The sequence below is a fragment of the Amblyomma americanum genome, chromosome 3, assembly GCF_052857255.1.
Source record: "Amblyomma americanum isolate KBUSLIRL-KWMA chromosome 3, ASM5285725v1, whole genome shotgun sequence".
NCBI lineage: Eukaryota > Metazoa > Arthropoda > Arachnida > Ixodida > Ixodidae > Amblyomma > Amblyomma americanum.
In genome coordinates this window covers 70,621,234-70,643,704 of record NC_135499.1, presented here as the reverse complement: position 1 = coordinate 70,643,704, position 22,471 = coordinate 70,621,234, and the positions used below count along the sequence as shown (strand labels likewise).

Below are 22,471 nucleotides of genomic sequence, written 5' to 3'. Positions count from 1 at the left end.
GGTGGAATGGCTTGAAGTAATGTATAGTGCCTTAAACTTGCTTTAAGAGAAGTTATATATGAAATACGAAGCCAGATAGCCTCAACGACACTCCTTTCCTGAGCAAGAGGGGCGAGGCGTCTGGCAGCTATGGGTAACAGCTATGGGTAACAGTTACATTGAATATGAAATCTCTCGTAAAAAGCCTACATCAGTTAAAAATTTAAAAACCCTATCCAATGAAAGCATGCGGTGATCACCTAAAATAATGAAGGGTGGATTGGTATTCTAAATGTGTAGAGTTCAGGGAAGTGCCGTCCTCTTTGTGTATCCTGTCTGGGGTATAATATTAATGTGTAGATAACTGAGATGTGGGCTCCACATCTCGCGCACTGTTTTGCCGGACATACATACATCACACACTCATATCTTTTACTTAGCCTGTAAAAAATATGAGTGTCTGATGTATGTATGTCCTATCTTGAGTCTGCAGAGAGCAAGTTCTTTAAGTCTATTTTGTTTTCTTGTGGCATACCTCCCAATACATGGTTTTAATGTGTGCAGTTTGTTGTCTGTTTGTTCATCCCAATCTTGCTGCCACTCTTTGCGAAGTGCAGTCCTAATATATGGCCTGAAGTCCTGGTATGTAAGTTGTTTTATATCCATCCTACTCAGTTTGGCACCTGATCCTGAAAGCCTATCAGCTTCTTTATTTCCATCTATTCCGCAGTGACCTGGTACCCAGCATACTGTAATTTTAAGGTTCAGTGTGCGTGCAGACTTGAGGCATTTCAAGAGGGAGTTTATTACAGGGTTTTTACAGGGTTTCCCAGAAGACAGGGCCATCATCACACTTAAGGAATCTGAGTTAATAACAGAGCTTGGGACTTTCTTTTCCAGGATGAATCTAACAGCCAACAGAGTACCACGGCACTCCGCAGTAAATAGGCTTGTGTGTCTGTTCATTGTTTTTATTTCAGAAAATTGACAATTGTGAACTGCACATGATACTGAGGATGTCCTTCAGGCATCAGTGTAAAACTCTATGCCGTGATATTTTGCTTGTAGGGAAGGAAATGCTGTTTTATGCATACACTTCCCAGGGAGAATTATGTCTTTAGAATTTACCAGAATGTTGGAGACTGGTATGTTCAAGTCTTAGACAAGCGTGGCGACTCTAACGGGTAAAGGTGGCGTTTCAGACGGTCGGCTTGAAAAGAGCAGTGCACTGGTTGGGTTTCGCAACAACGCGTTGCATGAGATAATGGTTGCATGGTCAGCATGAGATAATACCTTCGTAGCGTGCATTATACTTGTGTACTTCCGTCTTCCGTCAAGTGACCATTGTCCCGCCTCAACGTACAAACTGGCAATTGAGCTTGTACGGAAAGCACCAATAGCCAACTGCAGACTCAGGTGGTACACAGCATCGCTCTTTTTCGTGCTGACTCGTACACTACTGAGCCGTAGTCTATACGTGATATAACTACACTATTTCAAAGACTTAGCAGGTAGTCTCGATCAGTAGCCCATGAATGGTGGGACAAGATCTTTCATCGATTTGATTCATTTAAGTAGCTGCTTAATGTGTTTGATGAATGTAAGCTTTCCGTCCACTATGACACAAAGAAATTGGTGCTCTTTTTGTGCAGCAATACTCTTCTACTCTTCGCGCTAAGTGTGATGTCAGGTTTAAGTCTAATACCAAGTTTTTTGTGAAGAGTATGCTTGCAGTCTTTGATGAGTTGACTTTAAATCTGTTTTGGTCTATCCACTTTGCTAATTTGTTTACTCCTAGTTGAACTTGCCGCTCATAGGCGGCCGAATTACAAGACTTGTAACTTATTTTGTACATCGTCGACATAAGCGGAGTAAGGTATAGATCTAGGCAGGGCGCTCTTTAATGAAATCAATTTCAATATGAAAAGATTGCAGCTAATAATGCCACCTTGAGGGACATCGTTCTCTTGTATTAACTGCTTGGATAATGAGATCCCTACACAGACCTTGAATGTTCGTTCAGACAGATAACTTTGAATGGTGGACAGCATATTCCCCGAGATCCCAAAGACGAACAGGTCACGGATGATACCATAGCACCATGTGGTATCGAAAGCTTTGTCTAAAACAAATAAAACAGATAAACAGTGGTGTTTATGCACAAAGGCATCCCTTACGTAAGATTCGAATGCAACGAGCTGGTCAGTGGTTGACCGGTTAGCTCTAAATCCAGGTTGGTGCTTGTCAGGAAGAGCGTTGATTTCAAGAAAATCCCCAAGGCGACGATTTCCATTTATAAAAGAGTTTACATAAACAGCTGGTAAGGGCATTTGGCCTGTAACTGGCCGCAAGTGTGGCTTCTTTGCCTTGCTTTAAAACCACAATAATAATCGCTTCTTTCGAGGGTTTTGGCAGACGTCCAGCAGCCCATATCTTATTGAACAGGCACAAGAGAGTTTCAAAGGTTTCTTCATCCAATTGCTTGAGCATTCCGCGCGTGACCCTGTCAGGGCCTGCTGCTGTTGAGTTGCCACAAGTTCCTAAGGCAACGTTCAACTCTTGCAGAGTAAATGCGCTATTGAGTCATCATAATGATGGTCTTTTATTATTGTGAATAGGTTCGCGCTCCTCAGCTAGCTTGTATCTCAAGAAGGAATCTATATAATGCGCTGAGCTAAAAGTGTATTCGAAGTGATTGCCTAGTGCATCTTCTTGGTGCTTCATTTGTTTCACCAGCAGAGATAAGAGGAATTGAATGTGAACTATGCCCTTTAAGTGCTTTTAGTCTACTGTACAGTTTATGCGTGTCTGTGTAAGAATTTACAGAAGAGAGAAATGATTGCCAACTTCCCCGTTTGGATATACGCCGAGTACGCCTGCCATTTGCATAAGCTCGCTGAAAGTTTACTAAGCTGTCAGCCATAGGATAACGGCGGAATCTTGACCATGCATTATTTTTGTCCTGATGAGTTTTCTTGAACTGCGCATTCAACCATGGCTTTCATTTGTTTTGCATTTTACCTGATGTCTGTGGAATGGTTTTCTGTGCACGTCTTTAATATGCAATTTGGCCAAGGATTGAGATTCATCTATACCTTTGTTTGTAATTGATGAACAGGGAAATGATAAGAGTTGCCGGAACAACTTTCAGTCAGAAATCTGTTCTTTAAACTTGATAGGATTAATTACCCTCGGATTTATGTTTTCTGTGTATTTTAAAGAAATAGGGAAGTGGCCACTTCCATAGAGGTTATTAATAACAGCCCACTCAGTAGCTGCCAAAAGCAATGGAGAGCCAATAGCAAAGTCTATCGCCGTGTATGAGCTGTGTGTTGCATTAAAATGTGTTGGCTCTCTTCTATAGAATAAGCATGAGTCACATTATTACAGCCCACTCAGTAGCTGCCAAAAGCAATGGAGAGCCAATAGCAAAGTCTATCGCCGTGTATGTGCTGCGTGTTGCATTAAAATGTGTTGGTTCTCTTCTATAGAATAAGCATGAGTCACATTATTACAGGAAAGCTCATTTAGCGCACCTCGATGATCGGTTTGTTACCTCCCCATAAATGTTGGTGTGCGTTAAAGTCGCTGACCAACAGAAACGGCTCGGGTAGCTGGTCAATGAGTTTTTCGAGTTCATCAATGGACACGCGATGTTCTGGTGGGATATACAGGAAACTAATGGTTATTAGTCTGCCGAAAGTTAGGACGCGTATTGCCACTACCTCTAAATCAGTAGGCAGTGGAAGACATTGAGAAGGAATTGAGTTCTGAGCCACTATAGCAACGCCACCTGATGAGTGGGCACTGCCTTGCGTGTCCTTCCTGTATACTACATATTTTTTAGAAAGTTTGTATGTGTTGAGTTTAAGTGTATTTCTTGTAGGCAAAGTATGCTTGGTTGATATTCCGCGAGTATTTCATATATGTCATCCAGGTTTTTAATATGACCTCGGCAGTTCCATTGGATAATGCTCTCTACAGCCACAGTTCTTGGTAAGGAAGCGAAAATTTGTGGTAGTTATTTAGTTGTCGCCGCCTTTATGAGGTGGCTTGACTGGCAGATGTATTTTCGGTTTAAAGCCGTCTAAAAAACTCCGCCTGTCTGTGGGGGCCTCCCTCAACACCTCCGACGCTGAGGGTACCGGTGTCATGTCTATTGCTTCCGGTGGAGACGCGGAAGCAGACGCGGACTTTTCAGGAGGGAGAGCCTCGCTCTCATTTGTCTGTGTTTCCCAGAGGTCTGCGAAAAGTTGACCTCGGGGGCTTGGTGGTTTGGGGCAGCCGGAGGCTGCTTGGTGAGGGGCCGAAGTGGACGCGCATCAGCGATGCTGAATTGCGTGCCCATTGTGACGAGACGCCGCCCGGCCCACCGGCGGGCTGCGTCAGCGTAGGGTCTTCCGGAGAGAAGCGAGAGCTTCTTCCTGGCTTCCGAAAATGTGATGTTTTCTGTGACTATCAGTTGAATTATTTTTCCTCGTTTTGAAATTTCTGACATGCTCGCGAGTAGGCGGCATGTGGCCCGTGGCAGTTTGGACCCTCCTCTACTTGAGCGGCACTGCAGTTATCGGTTGGGTGCTCATGGTTGCTGCACTTAGCACATGTGAGTTTTCCCCGGCATGTTTTTGATCTGTGTCCGTACTTTTGACAATTGAACCACCTTCTCGGGTTGGGGATATATGGATGGAGTTTGCAGTGGATGAATTCTGCATTTACAGCATCTGGAAGACGGCACCATTCAGATGTCAGGACAATATGGCATGTCACCACCTATTCACGGTTCCGTCTTAAGGTGATGCCGCGAAGGCTCCTTTATCTCAGAAGTCTTCCAGGAGGTCAGTTTGTTTCTTGGATCATATCGCGTTCTGATATGACACCTTGCACTGTGTTTAGATTCCGCTGGGAAGTGGTGGCCACCAGAAGGTGTTCAAACTGCTTTTGCCTCAAAAGAATGTCAGTGTAGTCTTTCTGGGACACTTTAATGAGAAGGTCATCAGACGAGAGTTTTTGCTTAGTACTTTTTCCAATCATTTTCTCAAGGGTTCGAGCGATGACGAAAGCAGTCATCGCTGCAACGGGGTATTGTCTAAAAAGGGAGTGTATCACTAAGAAGTGAAGAAAGTTGTGAACGTCAGGACGGGTACTGGTGGATATGTTCCCTCGGTGTTTTTCCTTTTCAGGGACAAATCAGTTTTTTTTAGAGGAAGAGATACTCATGCGATATGGATATAATGACGCTTCCTAAATGTCGCCTGTGGTTTACCGTCTCATTAACAGGAAGGTCCCGGAGCCCCCGACTGGTCTGTCGGTCGGGGCTTGACCATGGCCCCGACCGCCACCGTTTTTGGTTTCTACCCTTCACCTTACAACCTATCGCCACGGTGCGGATGACAGCTTCGGTATGGGGCTAAGGGTCCGTGTTGGCGCCAAGTACCATCCCGTTTATATTCAGGGTGTCCTTGGGGAAAATTTGGATAGTTCTCAAAATACAAATTCTGGCAGCAGTGAAAGATGGAAGGTGTAAGCGCACTGGCGTGGACCACCTTTTCTGCTCCAGACTTATTTCACTGCAGCCCGGTTGCTTCCCTCCTTAGATGATTCAGCGTGCGCCATTTGTGGAAGCCTCTTGTAATTGGATGTGCATAAAGGATTCGTTGAAACCAATGAAACCATTTTTGGCGTGACGGTCTAGTGTTTAAGGTGCTGAGTTATATGAGAAATGTGGCTTAAATGACGGGTGTTAACAATATACTGTCCTATTAGAACAAACTAACTATTTTTTCCTGTGTTCAAAGAGGTGGCGAGTTTCTACTCTGTACCTTTTGCAGCATTGCCAAGAAAAGCCGCGTAGTATAGAAGATGCCAGCGATTCACAGTGATAGTCGGTACCACGAAGCCCCCCATGAACGGCGTCCTGATTGGCGTCGGCACAGTTGCTGTGCGCAACCGCGCTCGACACTGCACGAGTTGCGGCCAAGGCACAGCGTTTGGAAAGTTATAGTGGGAGACGAAGTGGCAAGCGGCAGCGCACGAGGGGCTGGTGATAAATCAGTCTAGTGAAAAACATCGCGATAGCTAGTCGAAGAAGCACTAAGAGTGCACTCTGCGCTGTACGTGGCGTGGTCATCCAACTCCACCTAGGGCTGACTCAGCACGGCGGAGTGGCTCGGGCGAGTACACACACTCTCTCACTGCTGGTGAGAACTGGTGAGAGGAAGCGGCGCGCAACCTACTGCGAGCGTCAGCACTAGGCGCGGCACGGGTGCGCGGAAAGCAGCACTTTGAAAGCTAAGACTGAGGTGAGAGGTTTTCCTTTGGAACATGGGCACGACGTCACGGAGCAAAACAAGTACCACCTGAGCGATCTCAACACTCGTTTCATAGTTTGGCGCATTAAACAGTATGGCTGAAACGTTTTCAATATTTTGGCATTTAGTTCAAATTTTCTGCGGAAACTGTGACTGCACTGCTTAATTTTAAGAATTTATTAGCTGAAACTGCATTTAAGGGGGCCTAAGACCACTGCAAGAGTAGAACGACACGACAAGGTGCTGTAGAAAGGAGCGCCGTCACTCGCTCCATCGCTTATTGGCAGACGCCATGGAAGCGACAGCGACAGGTGGCATCCTTACGAGCGCTAACGGAGATGGGCTTCAAGTTCGGTGCCTGCGCACTCCGGCGTAGCAAAGACTCACTTAATGTGTAATCGCGATCTGCTTGTAGGTGGCAAACTATGCAAGTGAGCATTCGTGCCGCCAGTGATCCGGCACCAGCCCCCTAAGCGTAGCGCCACTGGGGATCAAGCGCCCATCCCAGCCACAATACAGATCTAGCCGTAAAGCGCTTCGGTCTGTGGACTGAATGAAATGTTGTTAACCTTTCAATAACCGCACGTTTCAATCACTGTTTATATTATGCAGTTGCACTCACAACCACGACAAAAAGAATATGTTCTCGTGGTGCACTGACAGCAGTGACGAGAGTCGCAAAATCATGTTACCAAATAGGATTTCGTCTTTGATGACTTTGAACTTTGAATCAGAGTTAATCATTCACAATGCGTTCTTGCAGCGAATAAAGCACAAATACAATTTCATGCTGTGGGGCTCTTTATAAGCTTCTTGTCATTGGTTATTTCTGCAGGAGTTGGTGTAGTCAGAAGGACAGCACGTGGCCAACCGAGTCTACACTGCGCGCGACACAGAGTGTGTTTCCTTTGCGATTAGTTACTCAGGCGTTAAAAAAGTTCGCCGGTGTTCAAAGAAACATTTCTAAGCAATTCCAAGATCTCGATTTAGAAACTGAACAAGGTGCCTGCTAAACAATGATGATCATACAAACACAATACTGCTCCGAATCCACAACATTGTTAACTGTTCAGAAATGCGGGCAAAAAAAAAGAGAGCGGGAAAGCATCAAGGACAACCTATCGCGGAAATGTTTCGCTTTGTACGAGCGGCCTGTCATAAGCGACACTTCTCGAGAGTGTCGCAGCCTTCAGCGCTCAGGCCCTCGGCGTACCTCATCACTCACCTGAGTTGTGTTGCTTTCAGTTGACTGCATACTTTCTCCGGTCGTCTCCATTGTGGTTTCATCTGACATTAGAGTTGGATTGCTTTCAGTGGACTCCATACTCCCTCCGGTCGTCTCCATCGTGGTTTCATCTGACATTAGAGTTGGATTGCTTTCAGTGGACTCCATACTCCCTCCGGTCGTCTCCATCGTGGTTTCATCTGACATTAGAGTTGGGTTGCTCTCAGTGGACTCCGTGCTTCCTTCGGAAACCTCTCCCGTGGTTTCTTCTGAGATTGAGGTCGGGTTGCTTTCGGTGAGCTCCACGCTTCCTTGAGAAGTCTCTGCCGTACTTTCTTCAGATATAGACTGAAAAAAAAAACATGCGTTTACAGAGGTAAATGCCAATGACGACGTTCGGCCTCTGATGTCGTGCTCAGCGCTTATGGGAACTCACAGCATCCAATTCAACAAAACAAAGCCTCTCGCGATGGCATCAGCAGTAAATGGTATATGCACGAGGAGCTACAAAAGAGGCCTGCGTGATGCTCTAGCTGTCCCTTCAGCTGGTATGCATATGTGTGACCATACCAGCTGGCCCAGCTTCCCCCTCCGGTGAACCACAAATGCGGCACACCTAAAAAAAACCGAAACTTCCTCGAACATTATAAACAGCCTTAGAGTTAAGCATTTCAATTACTTTCATATTTCATATATATTGCTAGAATAAAGAAGAAAATTGGGCTAGTTGGCGCCTTTGATTAAAAGCCTGTAACGTGATAATTAGAGCTAAAAGTACAGGAGACCATGGAAAACGAAACGATACCGACGGGACATAAGCTAACGCGTTTCGCGTTGTTACCTTTGCTTTGTCCCTTGTGTTTTTAGCGCTAGTTACTGTGTTGTAGACAGTTAATATTGATATAAATGGCATCTTTCAGCCTCGCTCTGCGTGGAATAGGAAGCTTGATGTTTCGTCGCCTCTCAATTAAGTTCGACAAGAGGCACAACTGCCATCTATAGATGAAACGTTCACTTGCGACACTCATATCGGTACCACAAATTGATAAACCGGCAGTATGAAGCCATTCGCTTTATTTCGTGCAAAGGATAATTACGATGTGAGTGAGCGCTCGTAAATAGTTTCATGCGTAAAGTTTCTTGAGGAATACTTTGGGTCTTCAGTCCTATTTTTGGTATGGTTGCTTCCTTGCTTGTCGAGCTATGCTCCCTACAAACACAAAGTACAGCAGACGAGAGGGAAGGCTTAAAGACCTAACGAATGAGCTCACAAAAGGACTTGCCTTGGTTTAAGACTTCCCTCTTTCCCGAACCTTGTCGATGTTCTTGTGGCAAGAATTATCATTCGTGTCCTTTACTCGCCGTGTTTCGCCTAATGCGCGTGCCGTCTATGCCAAAAGTAACCAGGTTACGTAACTACCTCCGGAACTCCATAGTGCAACACCCATTCAACGCTTTAATCTTGAATCTAATTGAACATAAGAGAAGAACCATTGTCCTCACCTTTCAAAACCTTGTATTTAGGGAAGCTCCATTTTGCAGTCTAAACACAAATGCGCCCATATCAGAGTTAAATGGGAATATGCCGTCCTCTGACGCAATTCTCTTTATAAAAGAGATGGCCCTAAAGGGCAGTTAATCCTTTTCACTGCTTTCTGTTTAGAGCGTACGAGCTAGAAGCAAGCCATACAGCTTGATTTCTTTTGGAAAAGAGGATACCCTTATAAACAACCACGGGCCAAGCATTTATGCTTGAATGGCAATGCAAGAAAAAAACATGTTCTTACCGAGCTAGAATCGGGGGCCTCGCCAGACTCTGTCGACATTCCTTCCGAGCTGGTGTCCGTAGCTGAAGATGTTGACTCTGACGATTCGTCCGAGGACGACTCTGCTGTTTCAGCAGCTGACTCTGCTGTCGAAGACGCCGTTTCACTACCAGGAGACATCTGCAGGCAAAAAAAAAGGCGCAATGGGCAAAGAGAGCAATGGGCATAGCAAATGTTTTTTTTTAAATATGATAGAGGTGTAAATCAGCGAGAGCCTAAAGGGCTATAGGCACCTAACTTTGGTGGCATGTTTTCTTCTTTAGAATGATGGGGAAGAAACTGCTGCGCATGAATCACCATGTGATATTCGGCTACAACCGCTAAGTAATTTATAATCAATTTTTTTCCTGTTATGCTGTTTCGGTCTCAGTTTCAACAGCCGAACGATAGCTGTGACGTCAAAGAAGGCTTTTGTGTCACGTGAGGCATAAAAAAAACGTCCTTAGAGCCACTGCTTCATCATTTTAATTTACTGCAGTGCTGAAGCTAGCCTTCCTCAAGAGCCGGAATGACAACGAATGAGGAAGCAGCGATTATATTGCAGGTTTTTCATCTCTCACGTGACCAGTAAGTACACGTTGACGTCAAGGTCCTCATTCGGCTGTTGAAACCGAAACTTAAACATCACGAAACGAAATGCGATTAGAAATTATTTAGCGGTCGTAGGAGAATACCAGGTGGTAATCCATGTATAATAATGCTATACGCATCATTACGAACAAAAAAACGCGCACCCAAAATTTAAGTGTACATACTCCTTTAATTGAAATTTTAAACGTAACTTATTAGAAAACAGAAGAAAAGACAAGCACATGGCCGCCGGTCAAATGCGAACCTACGACCTCCGAATTTTCCATCCTGTGCTCTACCAACTCAGCTATACGGCGACCGCTGTCCAATCTTCTGCTTTCTGGGTTTTCTGCGTAGTGCAACCGAACCTTAAGAGCGTTTACCAACGCCACCCAGCGGACGCTGCGGACGTAGTACGTTCTGCATTGTCGCGAGTGCCGCGTAGGAACCTGATCAATCGGTAAGGGCAAAAGTAGCTGCACGAGAACAAGCTCCCTTATGCTCCTTGATTTCGGTGACTGTTGGCTCCCGCCATGTGCTCGTATGTCATAACGGACCCCTCTTTTCTCTTCAGGTGTCTCCTCAGTAACGAACGAGGGCCTCGATTCTGGCAGTCTTGATACCATAGGTAGCATAACAGGGTTCTCGCACAGCTTCCATTCTCACCTTACGATCACATTTCTACATGGCACTAGCGGTAGTACAGGACGTAATGCCTCCGCCGCTATGGACGAGTTTGGCGCTGGCGAACTCGCTGAAGTTTTGATTGCACTACACATAAATATGCCCGAAAGCGCATGCTAGGACAGCCGTTGCCGTAGCGGAGTTGGTAGAGCAGCGGACGCAAAATTCGGGGGTCGTGAGTTCGGAAACCACCGACAGGATGTGGTTTTTTCCTGTGCTTTCTAATCAATTACCTTTAAAATAAATTTCATATTTAGCTATCCTTGATGAACACCGCAAATTATATTTTAAAAAATCCCCTATGCTGTGACTGTTCCGTCTTGTATGTCATAACGAGCCGCTCTTTACCCTTCCATTGTCTGCTCAATAGCTAACGAGGGCCTCGGTTCCGGCAGTATTGGTGCCGTAGGTAGCATAAGAGAGTTCACACACATCTTCCTCCCTGACCGTTAGATCTCGTTCCTACGTGGCATTCATAACAATACAGCGCGTGCTACGTCCGCCGCTATGAACGAGGGTGGCGCTGGTGAACACTTTCAATGTTCCTTTGCGCTACACAAATACCCCCAAAAGGAGCAGATTGGACAGCCGTCACCGTAGCTGAGTTCGGAGAGCATCGCACGCTAATTTCGGAGTTCGTGGCCTGAGATGCCACCAGTGCAATGCGGTTGCTTTTATCCTGCTTTCTAAGCAAGTACTTCTATATTAATTATCCCTTTTAACTCTTTTTGATTAACACCAAAAATTTTATATGAAAAACATCCGTTACGGCTCTTGGCTTCTAAGACTCTTGGCTTCTGTGATGTTTAACTACGCGCGATGCCCATAAATAAGCACAAGACAGGAGAACAAGAAAAATAATTCTTGATAGCAGTTTACTGCTCTACACAGAACTTAGAACTTATTCGGGGTAGACTGGCCATAGTATTCTATTTAGGAAATTTTTTTTACCTTCTCCGTCATTCACTTTATCTTTCCATTCTTCCAAACAATGCCGGCTTAGAAAAATGCCCTATTCTGCTGCTTACGGGCTCATGAATGCAGGATACGCTACCCCGTGGTTACGTATACGGTTCAGAAATGCAAAGATACTGCTGCAAAGAGCGAACATGTAGTCGCGAATGAATATTTCGGGATTATGAATAGCTCAGAATGAGGATACAGATGCGATTTGCATTGCTTCTTTTTCGGTATTCTTCTGCTCATGTAACGGTTTAGTTCTGTTTTTCCGAATTCTATATACGGTGAGCCGATGGCACAACTGTTCTTCCGATGAAGGGCTCAACATAGAGAGTGACAGTTTAAGTTTCACTCGCTATTACGCCTTCCAAACGTACAAATATGAGCTGGCACTACTGAGAATAAAAGAAATCAGGCAGCTGCGTTTTTGTTTACTTATTACACACCCGTCGTGCTCTCTTTTGATGGGCCGTTCTGTTGCCAACCTCAACTACTGCTATCATCCTGAGCGACAGCTCTTGCTGAAAGCCACATATATATTTTCTTTATCGACTCAACGCAACGTGGAGGCCATGAAAGAATTTCTGCAGGGATAATTTCCTTTTCTGATAATGTTCATCTAGGTATACTGAGCAGGCCTACCAGACTTTCAAAATACTTATAAAACAATCTATTAAATCATATTACCGCTAGTCACGAAATTCGGGCTGCTTTGTAGAAGCAAGGCAATGCATTCTGATGATGATTCCGACAATACGTTTCACAGATGTCACACTTTCCCAAAAACTGGCTCATAGTCAGCTTGGTTCATTTTGTACGACATGCCTCAGGAGGATATCAATTCTTGCAGACCTCGAGTTTCCTCCTTGAAGTCTCCTGCTTGAATACAACGCCTGTCTATCCGAGAGCGAAACAAAGCACGCAAAAATGTTCAGCAGGACAAGTGTGGATACAACGTTGCTCAACTTGGTTTCGCACACGCTCCCAGTTAGCTAGATTATGAAGCTATTTTATCTGCACCCCTTTATTTTGCCACTTTTTAACTTAGTTGGTTGTCGCCTCTGACGTAACTGCAGTAAGGTAGCAAATCGTCTCAATGTGCATTAAACTTGCAGATACGGATCGGTCCGTACGCTTGTCGACAGAGCTCTCCAATCCAGCGAAAATCACGCGCCATGACTATGCGTTTAGAACACTCGTGGTACGGCTGTAGCAAGTAGGTGGCGCTCGTGAACAGAAAGAGGAAGCACCCTTCCCTCCCTCCGTTTTCCCGGACTTCTAGCGTGCGCGTCGTTTGTTTTCCTGAGTCCTAATAGACTCTGCTTTGTTCCCGCTTGCTTTTAAGATGGGGATGGCACTTATAGTATACGCCATTCGATCATTCACTTTCCCAGAGCCCAGCACGCACTCGCACGGTAAAGTTCTTCAGCCCTTTTTTAGTATAAAACAATTTGGGTTCGCAGTTCTCAGTCTTCCCGAGAAGAGATTTAATAGCATCGCTTTGATTTTATTAGATCGATGCACGTAAAGACCATTTTCGCGGGTAGTTTTAAAGTCGCTGTCCGAGCTGGAGTGTTCGAAATATGAATCATAACCGCTGCTGCTCCCCGACTCGATGTCCTCAGCATGATCAATGTCTGGCGCGTTACGCGCGCCTGCATCCATAGCGGCAGCAAGTACTAATCGCCTGCTACGGACCGCAGACAGCAGAGCTGGCACGGCGGCGATTACAAACCGTCAGAAATCGAAGGTGCCGCTAGGTTCTCTGAAAGAAATACGTCACGCAAACTTCCTGTCGGATCCGCCATTTGGCCTGAGCAGTCTCGACTGTTCCACGACGCGACCTCTGCGCGGAGACTGCTCGTTATCCACGATTAGAAGACATTATCCCCGTTCAAGCAGTGCTATTTGAATACTGTTGATCCGCGAACTGCCGAAAACATTGCTCCTGAAGTGCTCCAAATGTGCGATTGGAAGTCACTATCAATCACTGGCTATGATGTGAAAAGTCAAGTTTTTTAAGGAGATGATTTTTACTCAGGCAAAGAATGAACGCTGATAGAAATTGTTTCTAAATGCGGCAGCAGGTACTTTTCGGCTAGCGTTCTTTCTCAGGACATTTAGCCACATTGCCTGATTATCCAGCTTTCATTGGTGCCGCTTTAGTCTTTACAATAGCAATGCACTATTTATTTTCCTCGTATGAAAGTGAAAGAAAGAGCGATGGTTTATCGTTCATTTGTGTCGAAGCGCGAAATAACGACTGCACAGCGGTCGACCCAAGACTTCCTGTCTAGAGTTGCTTCGAGCTTCTTTAGAAACGAACGCCATCGACCTTTCGCCGCTTTCTATTTTGGAAAGGTCCGTATACCGCAACTAAGTATGCTACAGTAGTGCACCCCGCTTTCTATTTTGGAAAGGTCCGTATATCGCAACAAAGTATGCTACAGCAGTGCACCCCGTATTAGGTCAGTGCAATCTTAAAGACGCCCTATTTAGCTACCTCAGTCTCGACGATTTCGCCAGGTCCTGTAGTAATTCCTCCGCCGTTGCTCGGCTCGCTTCCAGACGACTCCGACATCGTTTCTTGGGATGAACTCTCGGCTGTTGACTCCTCCGACTCACTAGATGTAGGCAGCTGTGGAGAGGCACGTATGAATCAGTGCCACGCACACTGAGAACCTCGTGCACTGCTTCTAATCAGAGCCGTGATAGCACTGCCGCCACAAGGCGAGAAAAAAGAATTGCTGTACAGCCAAGACCGCAAACCTTCAACATGAAAGTCCTTTTCACGGTTCTAACCGTGGCAAGCGACCGCCCTTAAGTGCCGTGTGCACCATGTTAGAGAAGTTTGCAAGGACCTAAGTCTGGTTTTAGGTTGTGCAGTACGGACCACTTCGCATCGCCAGAGCTTCAAATGTCTCAGCGCTAAGGGCGGTTAACCCCATCGACTATACAGAGCTCAGCAGTTCCACGACACTCCAAAAGCCGCACCACAATATGCCAGCTACGAGTGATCGCTGTGCCCTGTACAATTTAGGCAAATTGCCTACGTGCGCTATAGTCGCTCCTTCTCGTCAAGGTTCAAAACGAAACCAAAGTAATTTTGGCGATCCGTTAAACGGAATGAAAACGATAATGTAACATTCCATCTCGAGCGCACAAAAGCCACCTGATAGATGCAGGTCCTGAAAAGGGAAACTCTTCTAACGATTTTTTCAGTTCGTTATTTCTGCCCCGCATATGTCGCGACATTCCTTATCAACCAGCTCGGCTTAATCCTATGCCACCCATAGAAATAGATGAAAGAGGAATTACTGCATTTCTTCAGCGACTAGATGTGTCCAAAGCTGGAGGCCCTTATGCTTTGTCCATTGCCCTTTTAAAGATGTGTGCCCAATCTGTATCTCCATTTGTAGTAGCTACACTACGCCAGAAACTTGCGAGGTCAGCGTGGCTGTGCGCTGGGCCGTGGCACCACCACTCCGCCAGCTGTGCGCATGCGCGGAGTGACGTCACAGCCCGCAGCCGGTGTGCGCACCGCGCGCCTCACCACTGCGCCGACAGCGGAGCAGACGCCGCTCGCCTCGTCAGTTGTGCGCATGCGCGGAGTGATGTTACAGCACGCTGCTGGTCTGAGCGCCGAGCGCCTACATTACGCTAGCATTATTTCGAGCCTTCAGCGTGGCGGCGCCGTGGCCACCGTCGCAGCTGCCGGCGGCGCGCAGGCGAAACCGACTCGGGGAGGAGTACAGAGGGAGATGGGAGAGACAGCGAATCCACGTCCAGGGACGAAGATGAAGAAGGAACGCCCAGCGAAACGCTGCGGCGAAAGACTGACTTTACATTTCGACTAAGCGAGTTCCACTGGACCAGCTGTAGCTATCACGTCACTCCAGGTTTAACCAAAGATAAACCACAGCCATTTTTTATCTCTCTTATTCCAGAAACCTTTGCTTACTAGTTCTCTGCCTATGGATTGGAAGGTTGCCTGCGTGGTCCCTATTCATAACGCCGGACCTCAGGAATTAGTGTCTAATCAACAGGACTTGTCGGGCTAGTTGGTTGATCATAATGCAAAAAAGACGAACTGCGCAACAAGAACACGGACGAAAGGGAGGCAGACACACACTAACGCAGTGCGTTAGTGTGTGTCTGCCTCCCTTTCGTCCGTGTTCTTGTTGCGCAGTTCGTCTTTTTTGCATTAGTGTCTAATTACCGTCCTATATTCTTAATAAGCAATGCCTGTAAAATTCTAGAGCACATATTTTATACAAACATGATGAACCATCTCCATCCCACATTAAATCCAAATCAGCATGGCTTCGAGCAAGGCCCATCATGTATTACACAACTAACCGAGTTTGTTCACGAGGTATGCAAAGCCCTGGACTGTTATTGTAGCATTTACTGCATGTTGATAGAACTTAAAAAGGCTATTGACGTAGTAGGTTGTGGTATATTAGTCCACAAATTGCGCTGTTTAAATGTGAATGAGGTGGTTGTTGAATGGATAAGGAAATATTTAATATTATGGTAACAGTATGCAACAATAAACGGAGCGAGCCAATTCAGATGTTATCTCCGTCCCGTCAGACGTCCCACAAGGGTCAGTTTTCGGATCATTGCTTTTTCTGGTGTTCATTAATGATACATCAGAAACTATTACCTCCTGCATGCGATTTTCCGCTGAATACTGTGTAGTGTACAGAGAAGTGAAAAATGCCCATGAATCACCTGCTTTGCAGGAAGACCTAAATACAGTGCATCGGTGGTGCGAACAGTGGCACATGAAATTAAATTTTCAAAAAACAGTACAAATGTGTTTCATAATGCAAAAGAATGTTCCTAATAATGTCTATAATATAAGCGGAAACTTATTGGAAACTTCGCGAATATCAGTTTTTAGGCTTGTACTCCACTTAAAAACTATGTTGGCATCAGCATGTTGAGGTGAAAGCCTTTAATGGCTCATCGGTGCCAGTCCGTCCGTCCACGAAATCTGTCACAGTGTCGCTGTCAATAAAATGACAATCAACTAGATAAGAAAAAAGGCCACGTGCACGGCGGGATTCGAACCACTATCCCTCCGTTCCACAGCCGAGCGTGCTAAAGGCTACGCTACTTTCTGCCTTTGCACATGTAGTTCTCATCGTCTTGCGTAAGGATGCTGGAGTGTTCGCGGAAAGGCGCCGAATCAGGCGGATGCCTCCCATACGCCCTCCAGTGTCTGCAGCATTTAAGATTCACAAACAATTCTCCACTTAACATATTAACTACACATCAGTGACACAAGCAGCAACACCGCGCTAAAGGCTTTCGCTTCACCGTTCTTTAGGTGAACAACGTACCCCGCAGAATTTATTTTCTTATCGAGTTGACATCATTTGATTGACAGCTATAGTGTGAAAAATTTCGCGGACCGACTGACGGCAGGACGGATGGACGGACAACGATGAGCCATTAAAGGCGTTGACCTTAAGAACCTGCTTGAACGATTTTTCCGGTTGCTTGGGCGAGACACCGAAGGTCTGAAGGGAGTGGTGCTCCACCTGGCCTTACATCATCGGTGAACACGTAGCAAACATCGAGGCGAAGGTGAGAGGGTCACCTGGCATAATTGGCTACAACGCCGAAAAACTCCAGCAACTACACTACAGTGACTTCTAGTTAACGTGATAAAGTTTTTTTAACGGCTAACGCAACTTTTCCTGTGTCATAGCATTCGTTTTTTTAAACACAAGGACGTCAGTTGTTAGCACAGCTTTGCACAAGTGGGAGCACAGTTTTCTATTTCCAGCACCACCACATGACTGCGTTTTTTCTTTCAATCCTTAATAGGCATTTTTATGCTATTTTAGTAAAATACTCCTATTGGAGGGTAAGGTCCGCTTCGGCTATAGTTTTTCTGATGTCAGTATGAGCCGAGTGCTTTCTCTTCTTTCATGACCTTAGATCAAAACAAACGAAACATAACAATATGCAGACTGTGATAGAAAAAGTTATTTTCGCGTTTTAGTATTAACTTCCTAACCGCAGCAGAACCTAGAAAGCATCTCAGTCCCGTGAGCGCCGCCACAAGGACCGCTTGAAGGTCTCGAGAACCAGCTGCTCGTAGTTGATTGTTGCCCTTGTTCGACTCTGGACACGTTTACAATAGCCTGAGCCCCACCTATTAGGCTAGTGGCATCTTTTCATGAGTGCGAACCACCAACGTAGCGTTGTCCCTTTATCGTCGCTGTTTATGTTTCTTTAGTTACGGCTTGACTTCAGTCTTGTCGTAACCTGAAATGCCCGGGTAGTGTCCAATAAATAGAAGGATCCGTCTAACGTAAAACCTCCAGTTTGCGCTAAGCTTTTGGACAAGATACAAACCCGAATTGTGGCGTGCAAACGAATTTTGGAAATAGCGAACACAACTTAGCAAAAACCGCGTGGAGTATGGCCCGCTGCGCCGCGTCAGCGGATTCCTCCGTATTGGCAGAGGTCAATGAATCATCTTCGAACCGGGGAAGGCAAATACGGCTACATGCGCCGGCGGGTGACAGTTTTCCCACTGTGATTTTTTACCGTAGACCTGCTCGCAGCGCCTCCCTCAGCAGCCATATCCTTGCCACAGCTCTCCTACACTAGGCGGCGGACACGAAATGTGCCCTGAAATCGATTTCCATCCCACACCTTTAATTAGTGCCACCGCGCGAGTATGTCTGCCGCTACGCTGCATCCTGCAATCCTGAGTGCTGGCTGGCCCTGGGAACGACCGTTGGGAGCGTGCGCCTAAGTCCATTTCAGAAGCACCTAAGGGTGCTGGCTTTATGAATTATCGCACTGCCTCAAAGAGCCCCTTGCTCCGCGTGGTACGACGGCTGCGGTCTGTGCTAGTGATTATTGCCGGTAGATTGCATGTCTGCCATAGAGACGGTTAATAGCACCGTAGTGGGAATGACTGCTGAGCGCGCTCCGGGGGCGGCAGTGTACGCATGCGTGCACCGGCCCATAAAGCTGTTGGCGACGACCTCAATGGATAATAGTTGTGTCGCGGCTTGTCGTCGCCGCGTCGCTATGGCCGTAGCGTGCAGTATCCCCGCCCTGTGCAGACCTACCTTCCTGAATTAGGCCGCCTCATGCCTCAGGTGACATCTCTACCATGGCTTTTTTTGCTTGCGTCCTCATCACCCAGAGCCTCAGAAGTGTGACTAATATATTGACGCCAGCGCTCGTGCAGACGAACGCGCCTATCAAGAGAGGACAACGAAGTGTAGTAGAAGCGCTCGTCCAGGGCAGCACCGCTGCTGACTCTCGGCCGCTTAACGCAACGTGATATCTGGAGCAGGTGCTGGGTACGTCGTTAATGTACCGTAAACCCCCTTCAAACCGCAGTTCAAGCACCGGACAATTACCTGCCAATACACCAGGGAAGTCGCCGATTGCATGGCCTACCTCCCGAATTTGGACTACTCCCTGCTTCTAATCAACCACGAAGGGCTCTCACAATGAAACCCGCAGCTACAGTTCCGCCTGTCCTGCTCCACCACCAACGAGAGCAACCCCGTTTCCTCGGCCAACCCCACGAGGACGCCGAAGACTGTCTGGATCAGTACGACCGGGTGGCCATCTACAATGGCTGGGGCGTTGACTGCAAGATGCGTGATATTTATTTCGCCCTCGGAGAGTACGCAATGACCTGGATTATCAACAATGACTCAGGCCTTCGAACGTGGGATACGTTCAAAACCGAGTTCCTCCAAGATTTCAAGGACAGAACTTTACGCAAGGAGAAGGCTGACCTGCTTTTGCGGGCCCGACATCAACTCCCCAACGAGGGTGTGATGGTGTACGTCGAAAAAATGAATGGACTCTTCCGACGTGCGGACCCCTCGGATGAGAGGAAGGTAAGCTTCCTGATGAAAGAGGTTAAGCAGCAGCTGTTCGCCGACCTGGTTCGAAGTCCTCCAGTGACTGTAACTGACTTCGTAAAGGAGGCGAGCTCCATCAAGAAGTCTCTTGACATGAGGGCCCGTCAGTACTGCCGTACAACGGCATCGATGCACAGGGCCACTGTGGAGGGAACCACGATGAACACGGCAGAATCTCTACATGAGATAATTCGATCCATTGTGCGCGAAGAACTGGCGAAGCTCTTTCCGGCTAAGGTGCGGCCTCAGGTTGCCACACTTGCTGATGTTGTTTGCGAGGAGGTGCAACAAGCTTTAATTACGAGCACACCACTACCTCTCCCAGGCCCGGTACAGCCGCAGCACCCTGATCACAGCTACGCCGCCGTCACACGTGTTTTCATTCCGTCCCAGCCAAACCGACATTATGACGCACATATCTCCGCCGCTATACGGAGTCAATCTCTCCAGCCGAATTCTCCACAGCGCCTAGGACGACGGAGAACGGATATCTGGAGAGCGTCAGACAATCAGCCGCTGCGCAATCATTGCGGTGAGGCCCCGCTGCCCATACAAGGAGTTGGGCCTTCGAGGATTCCCTGTCGGCTGTCCCCGTCCGACGTGTGGAGAACGACCGCAGGAGATCGCGGACTACATCTCGCAAGCGGTCTCAGCACAGCGCCGCTTCTCTCGATCACCACCTCCGCGTCGCTACAGTTCCCCAGGATGAGACCAGTCTTGGAGCCCCGTAGGGGAAACCAGATGCAGCAGCCTCTGGAGGTGCGGCTGCTCAGTGAAAAAATGTGCAAGATCCTCCATCGCCGCATGACAGTTCACGCACAACTCCGAATTCCCTAGCCGTGCCGACGATTCATCAAAGTGCCTCAAAACAAGCCGATGTCCTCACATACCCCTCCGTGGTCACGACGCCTTCCTCGATGCCGTACTCCTTCGACGCACTGCAGGCGAGACCGACTGCCTCGACATCCCAAGTGTAAGACGCTAGCAACAGCCGGCTTAGAGATTTCGGCCGACGGCACCGATACAACCGCGCTCATGGATATTGGCGCCAATTATTCTGTGCTGATTGGGAATTTGCTGCGGCGCTAAAAAAGGTCACAACAGCTTGGGACGGCCCACAGATGCTATTGCAGGAGGCCATTTGATCACACCAACGGGAACGTCCACGTCGCGGGTAGCTGTGCAAGGCCAAACATTCTTGGAAACGTTCGTCGGGCTAGCCGAGTGCTTCCGGGACGTCATACTCAGCATGGACTTTCTGACTGAGAACGGTGTCGTGATTGATCTGCAATAGCAGTCCGGCAAGTTCTAAACAGAAAACGCCATATCCGTCGATAGTGTTCTCCCAGCGGCGCAGCACATTCTAGACGAACACGTGACCGTGCCTCCGCGTTTCAATTTAATGGTAACCGTATGCTCAAAGAACATACGGCAAATTGAGGGTGTCGTGGAAAGCAAGCAGTTGTTGCTTCTGGGCAGAGACTTTCCGTCGCCAGGGCTGTTGTTTTCCTCAGAGATAGCAAGGTCAACGTTCTTCTCACAAAAATCAGCAACGAATACCGGCACCTTAACAAGGGGACGGCTTTGGCGTATATAGACGCTCTTATTAGAACAAGAGGTGTGTGCGCAGTTTAACGAATGCTTCAACGATGAGCCTGATAGACATGCTGGTGTTCAGTACGAATGTAACACAACCCTGCCGCTCGAGCAGCGAGACAAGGTGCGGGAACAGGTCCATCGCTACCGTGGTTCCTTCGCGTCGTCACGCGTCCGGCGGACGCAACTTGCGAAACATCGCATAATTACTGATGAAAATGTTCCACCACTCCGGCAGTCACCTTATCGAGTGTGCACTAAAGAACGGGAGGCTATCAGCACAGAAGTGAAAGAAATGCTCACCAACGACGTTATTCGATCCTATAGGAGCCCGTGGGTGGCGCCTATTGTGCTTGTAAAGAAGGAGCCCCATACGATTCAGTGTAGACTACTATCGGTTAAACAACATATTAAAAAGAATGGGTACCCGCTACCCAGAATTGACGACACCTTGGATCGCTTATTGAACACCAGATATTTCTATTCCACGGACCTGAAGTCTGGATATTATCAAATTGAGGTAAACGAGAGGGACCACAAAAAAAAAACGGCATTCATTACTCCAGATGGCCCTTACGAGTTTCAGGTGATGCCATTTGGTCATTATTCAGCCCCCGCGACATTCCAAAGGCTCATGGATACCGTTCTTGCGGATTTGAAGTTGCAAACTTGTCTGGTCTACCTGGACGACGTCATCGTTTTTGCCCCGTCTTTCGAGGAGCACCTGTGTCGCCTCGAGGACGTATTGCTGGCCATAACGTCATCAGGCCTTACTCTAAAAGCCGAAAATGCCGTTTTGCATATGAAAAGTTAATGCTTTTAGGCCGTGTCGTGAACTATGGAGGAGTCCTTCCGGATCCCGAGAAAACATCCGCCATTGCCAATTTTTCACCGCCGCGTGATCAGAATTAAGTTCGTCGATTCCTCGGGATATGCGGGTATAACCGCCGCTTCGTGGAGAATTTCTCTAAATTTGCCTCACCCCTTACTGGTCTGACAAAGGCGCATGTACCGTTCAAGTGGGAACCACAACAGCAGATGGCGTTTCAAGACCTTCAACGCCGCCTGCAGTCACACCCTGTGCTGGCGCACTTTGATGAACTTGCAGACACAAAGGTCAACACCGATGCAAGCAACGTTGGTTTGGGCTCTGTCCTAGTTCAAGTTCGGCTAGACCAACCGCGTGTCATCGCCTATGCAAGCTACGCACTATCGAAGAAAGAAGGCAACTACCCTGCCTCTGAACAAGAATGCCTCGACATCGTGTGGCCAGTTTCGAAGCTCAGACTATGCCTTTATGACCCCTTTTTCAAAGTACTGACGGATCATCATGCACTATGCTGGCTGACCAACCTCAAGGATCCCTCAGTGCGCCTCGCACGATGGAGCCTTCGACACCAAGAGTTC

At 47.2% G+C, this 22,471-nt stretch overlaps 1 protein-coding gene across 1 annotated transcript in view; it reads right to left on the bottom strand.

The window, feature by feature from the left end:
* LOC144123047 (neprilysin-1-like) overlaps positions 1-22,471 on the bottom strand; it is a 240,814-nt gene that overhangs the window by 172,032 nt on the left and 46,311 nt on the right. The window contains exons 8-10 of the mRNA XM_077655963.1: positions 14,056-14,190; positions 9,300-9,458; positions 7,513-7,860 (exon numbers count right to left, since the gene is read on the bottom strand). Coding sequence (XP_077512089.1) covers positions 7,513-7,860; positions 9,300-9,458; positions 14,056-14,190 — 642 coding nt within the window. The remainder of the gene's footprint in view (positions 1-7,512; positions 7,861-9,299; positions 9,459-14,055; positions 14,191-22,471) is intronic.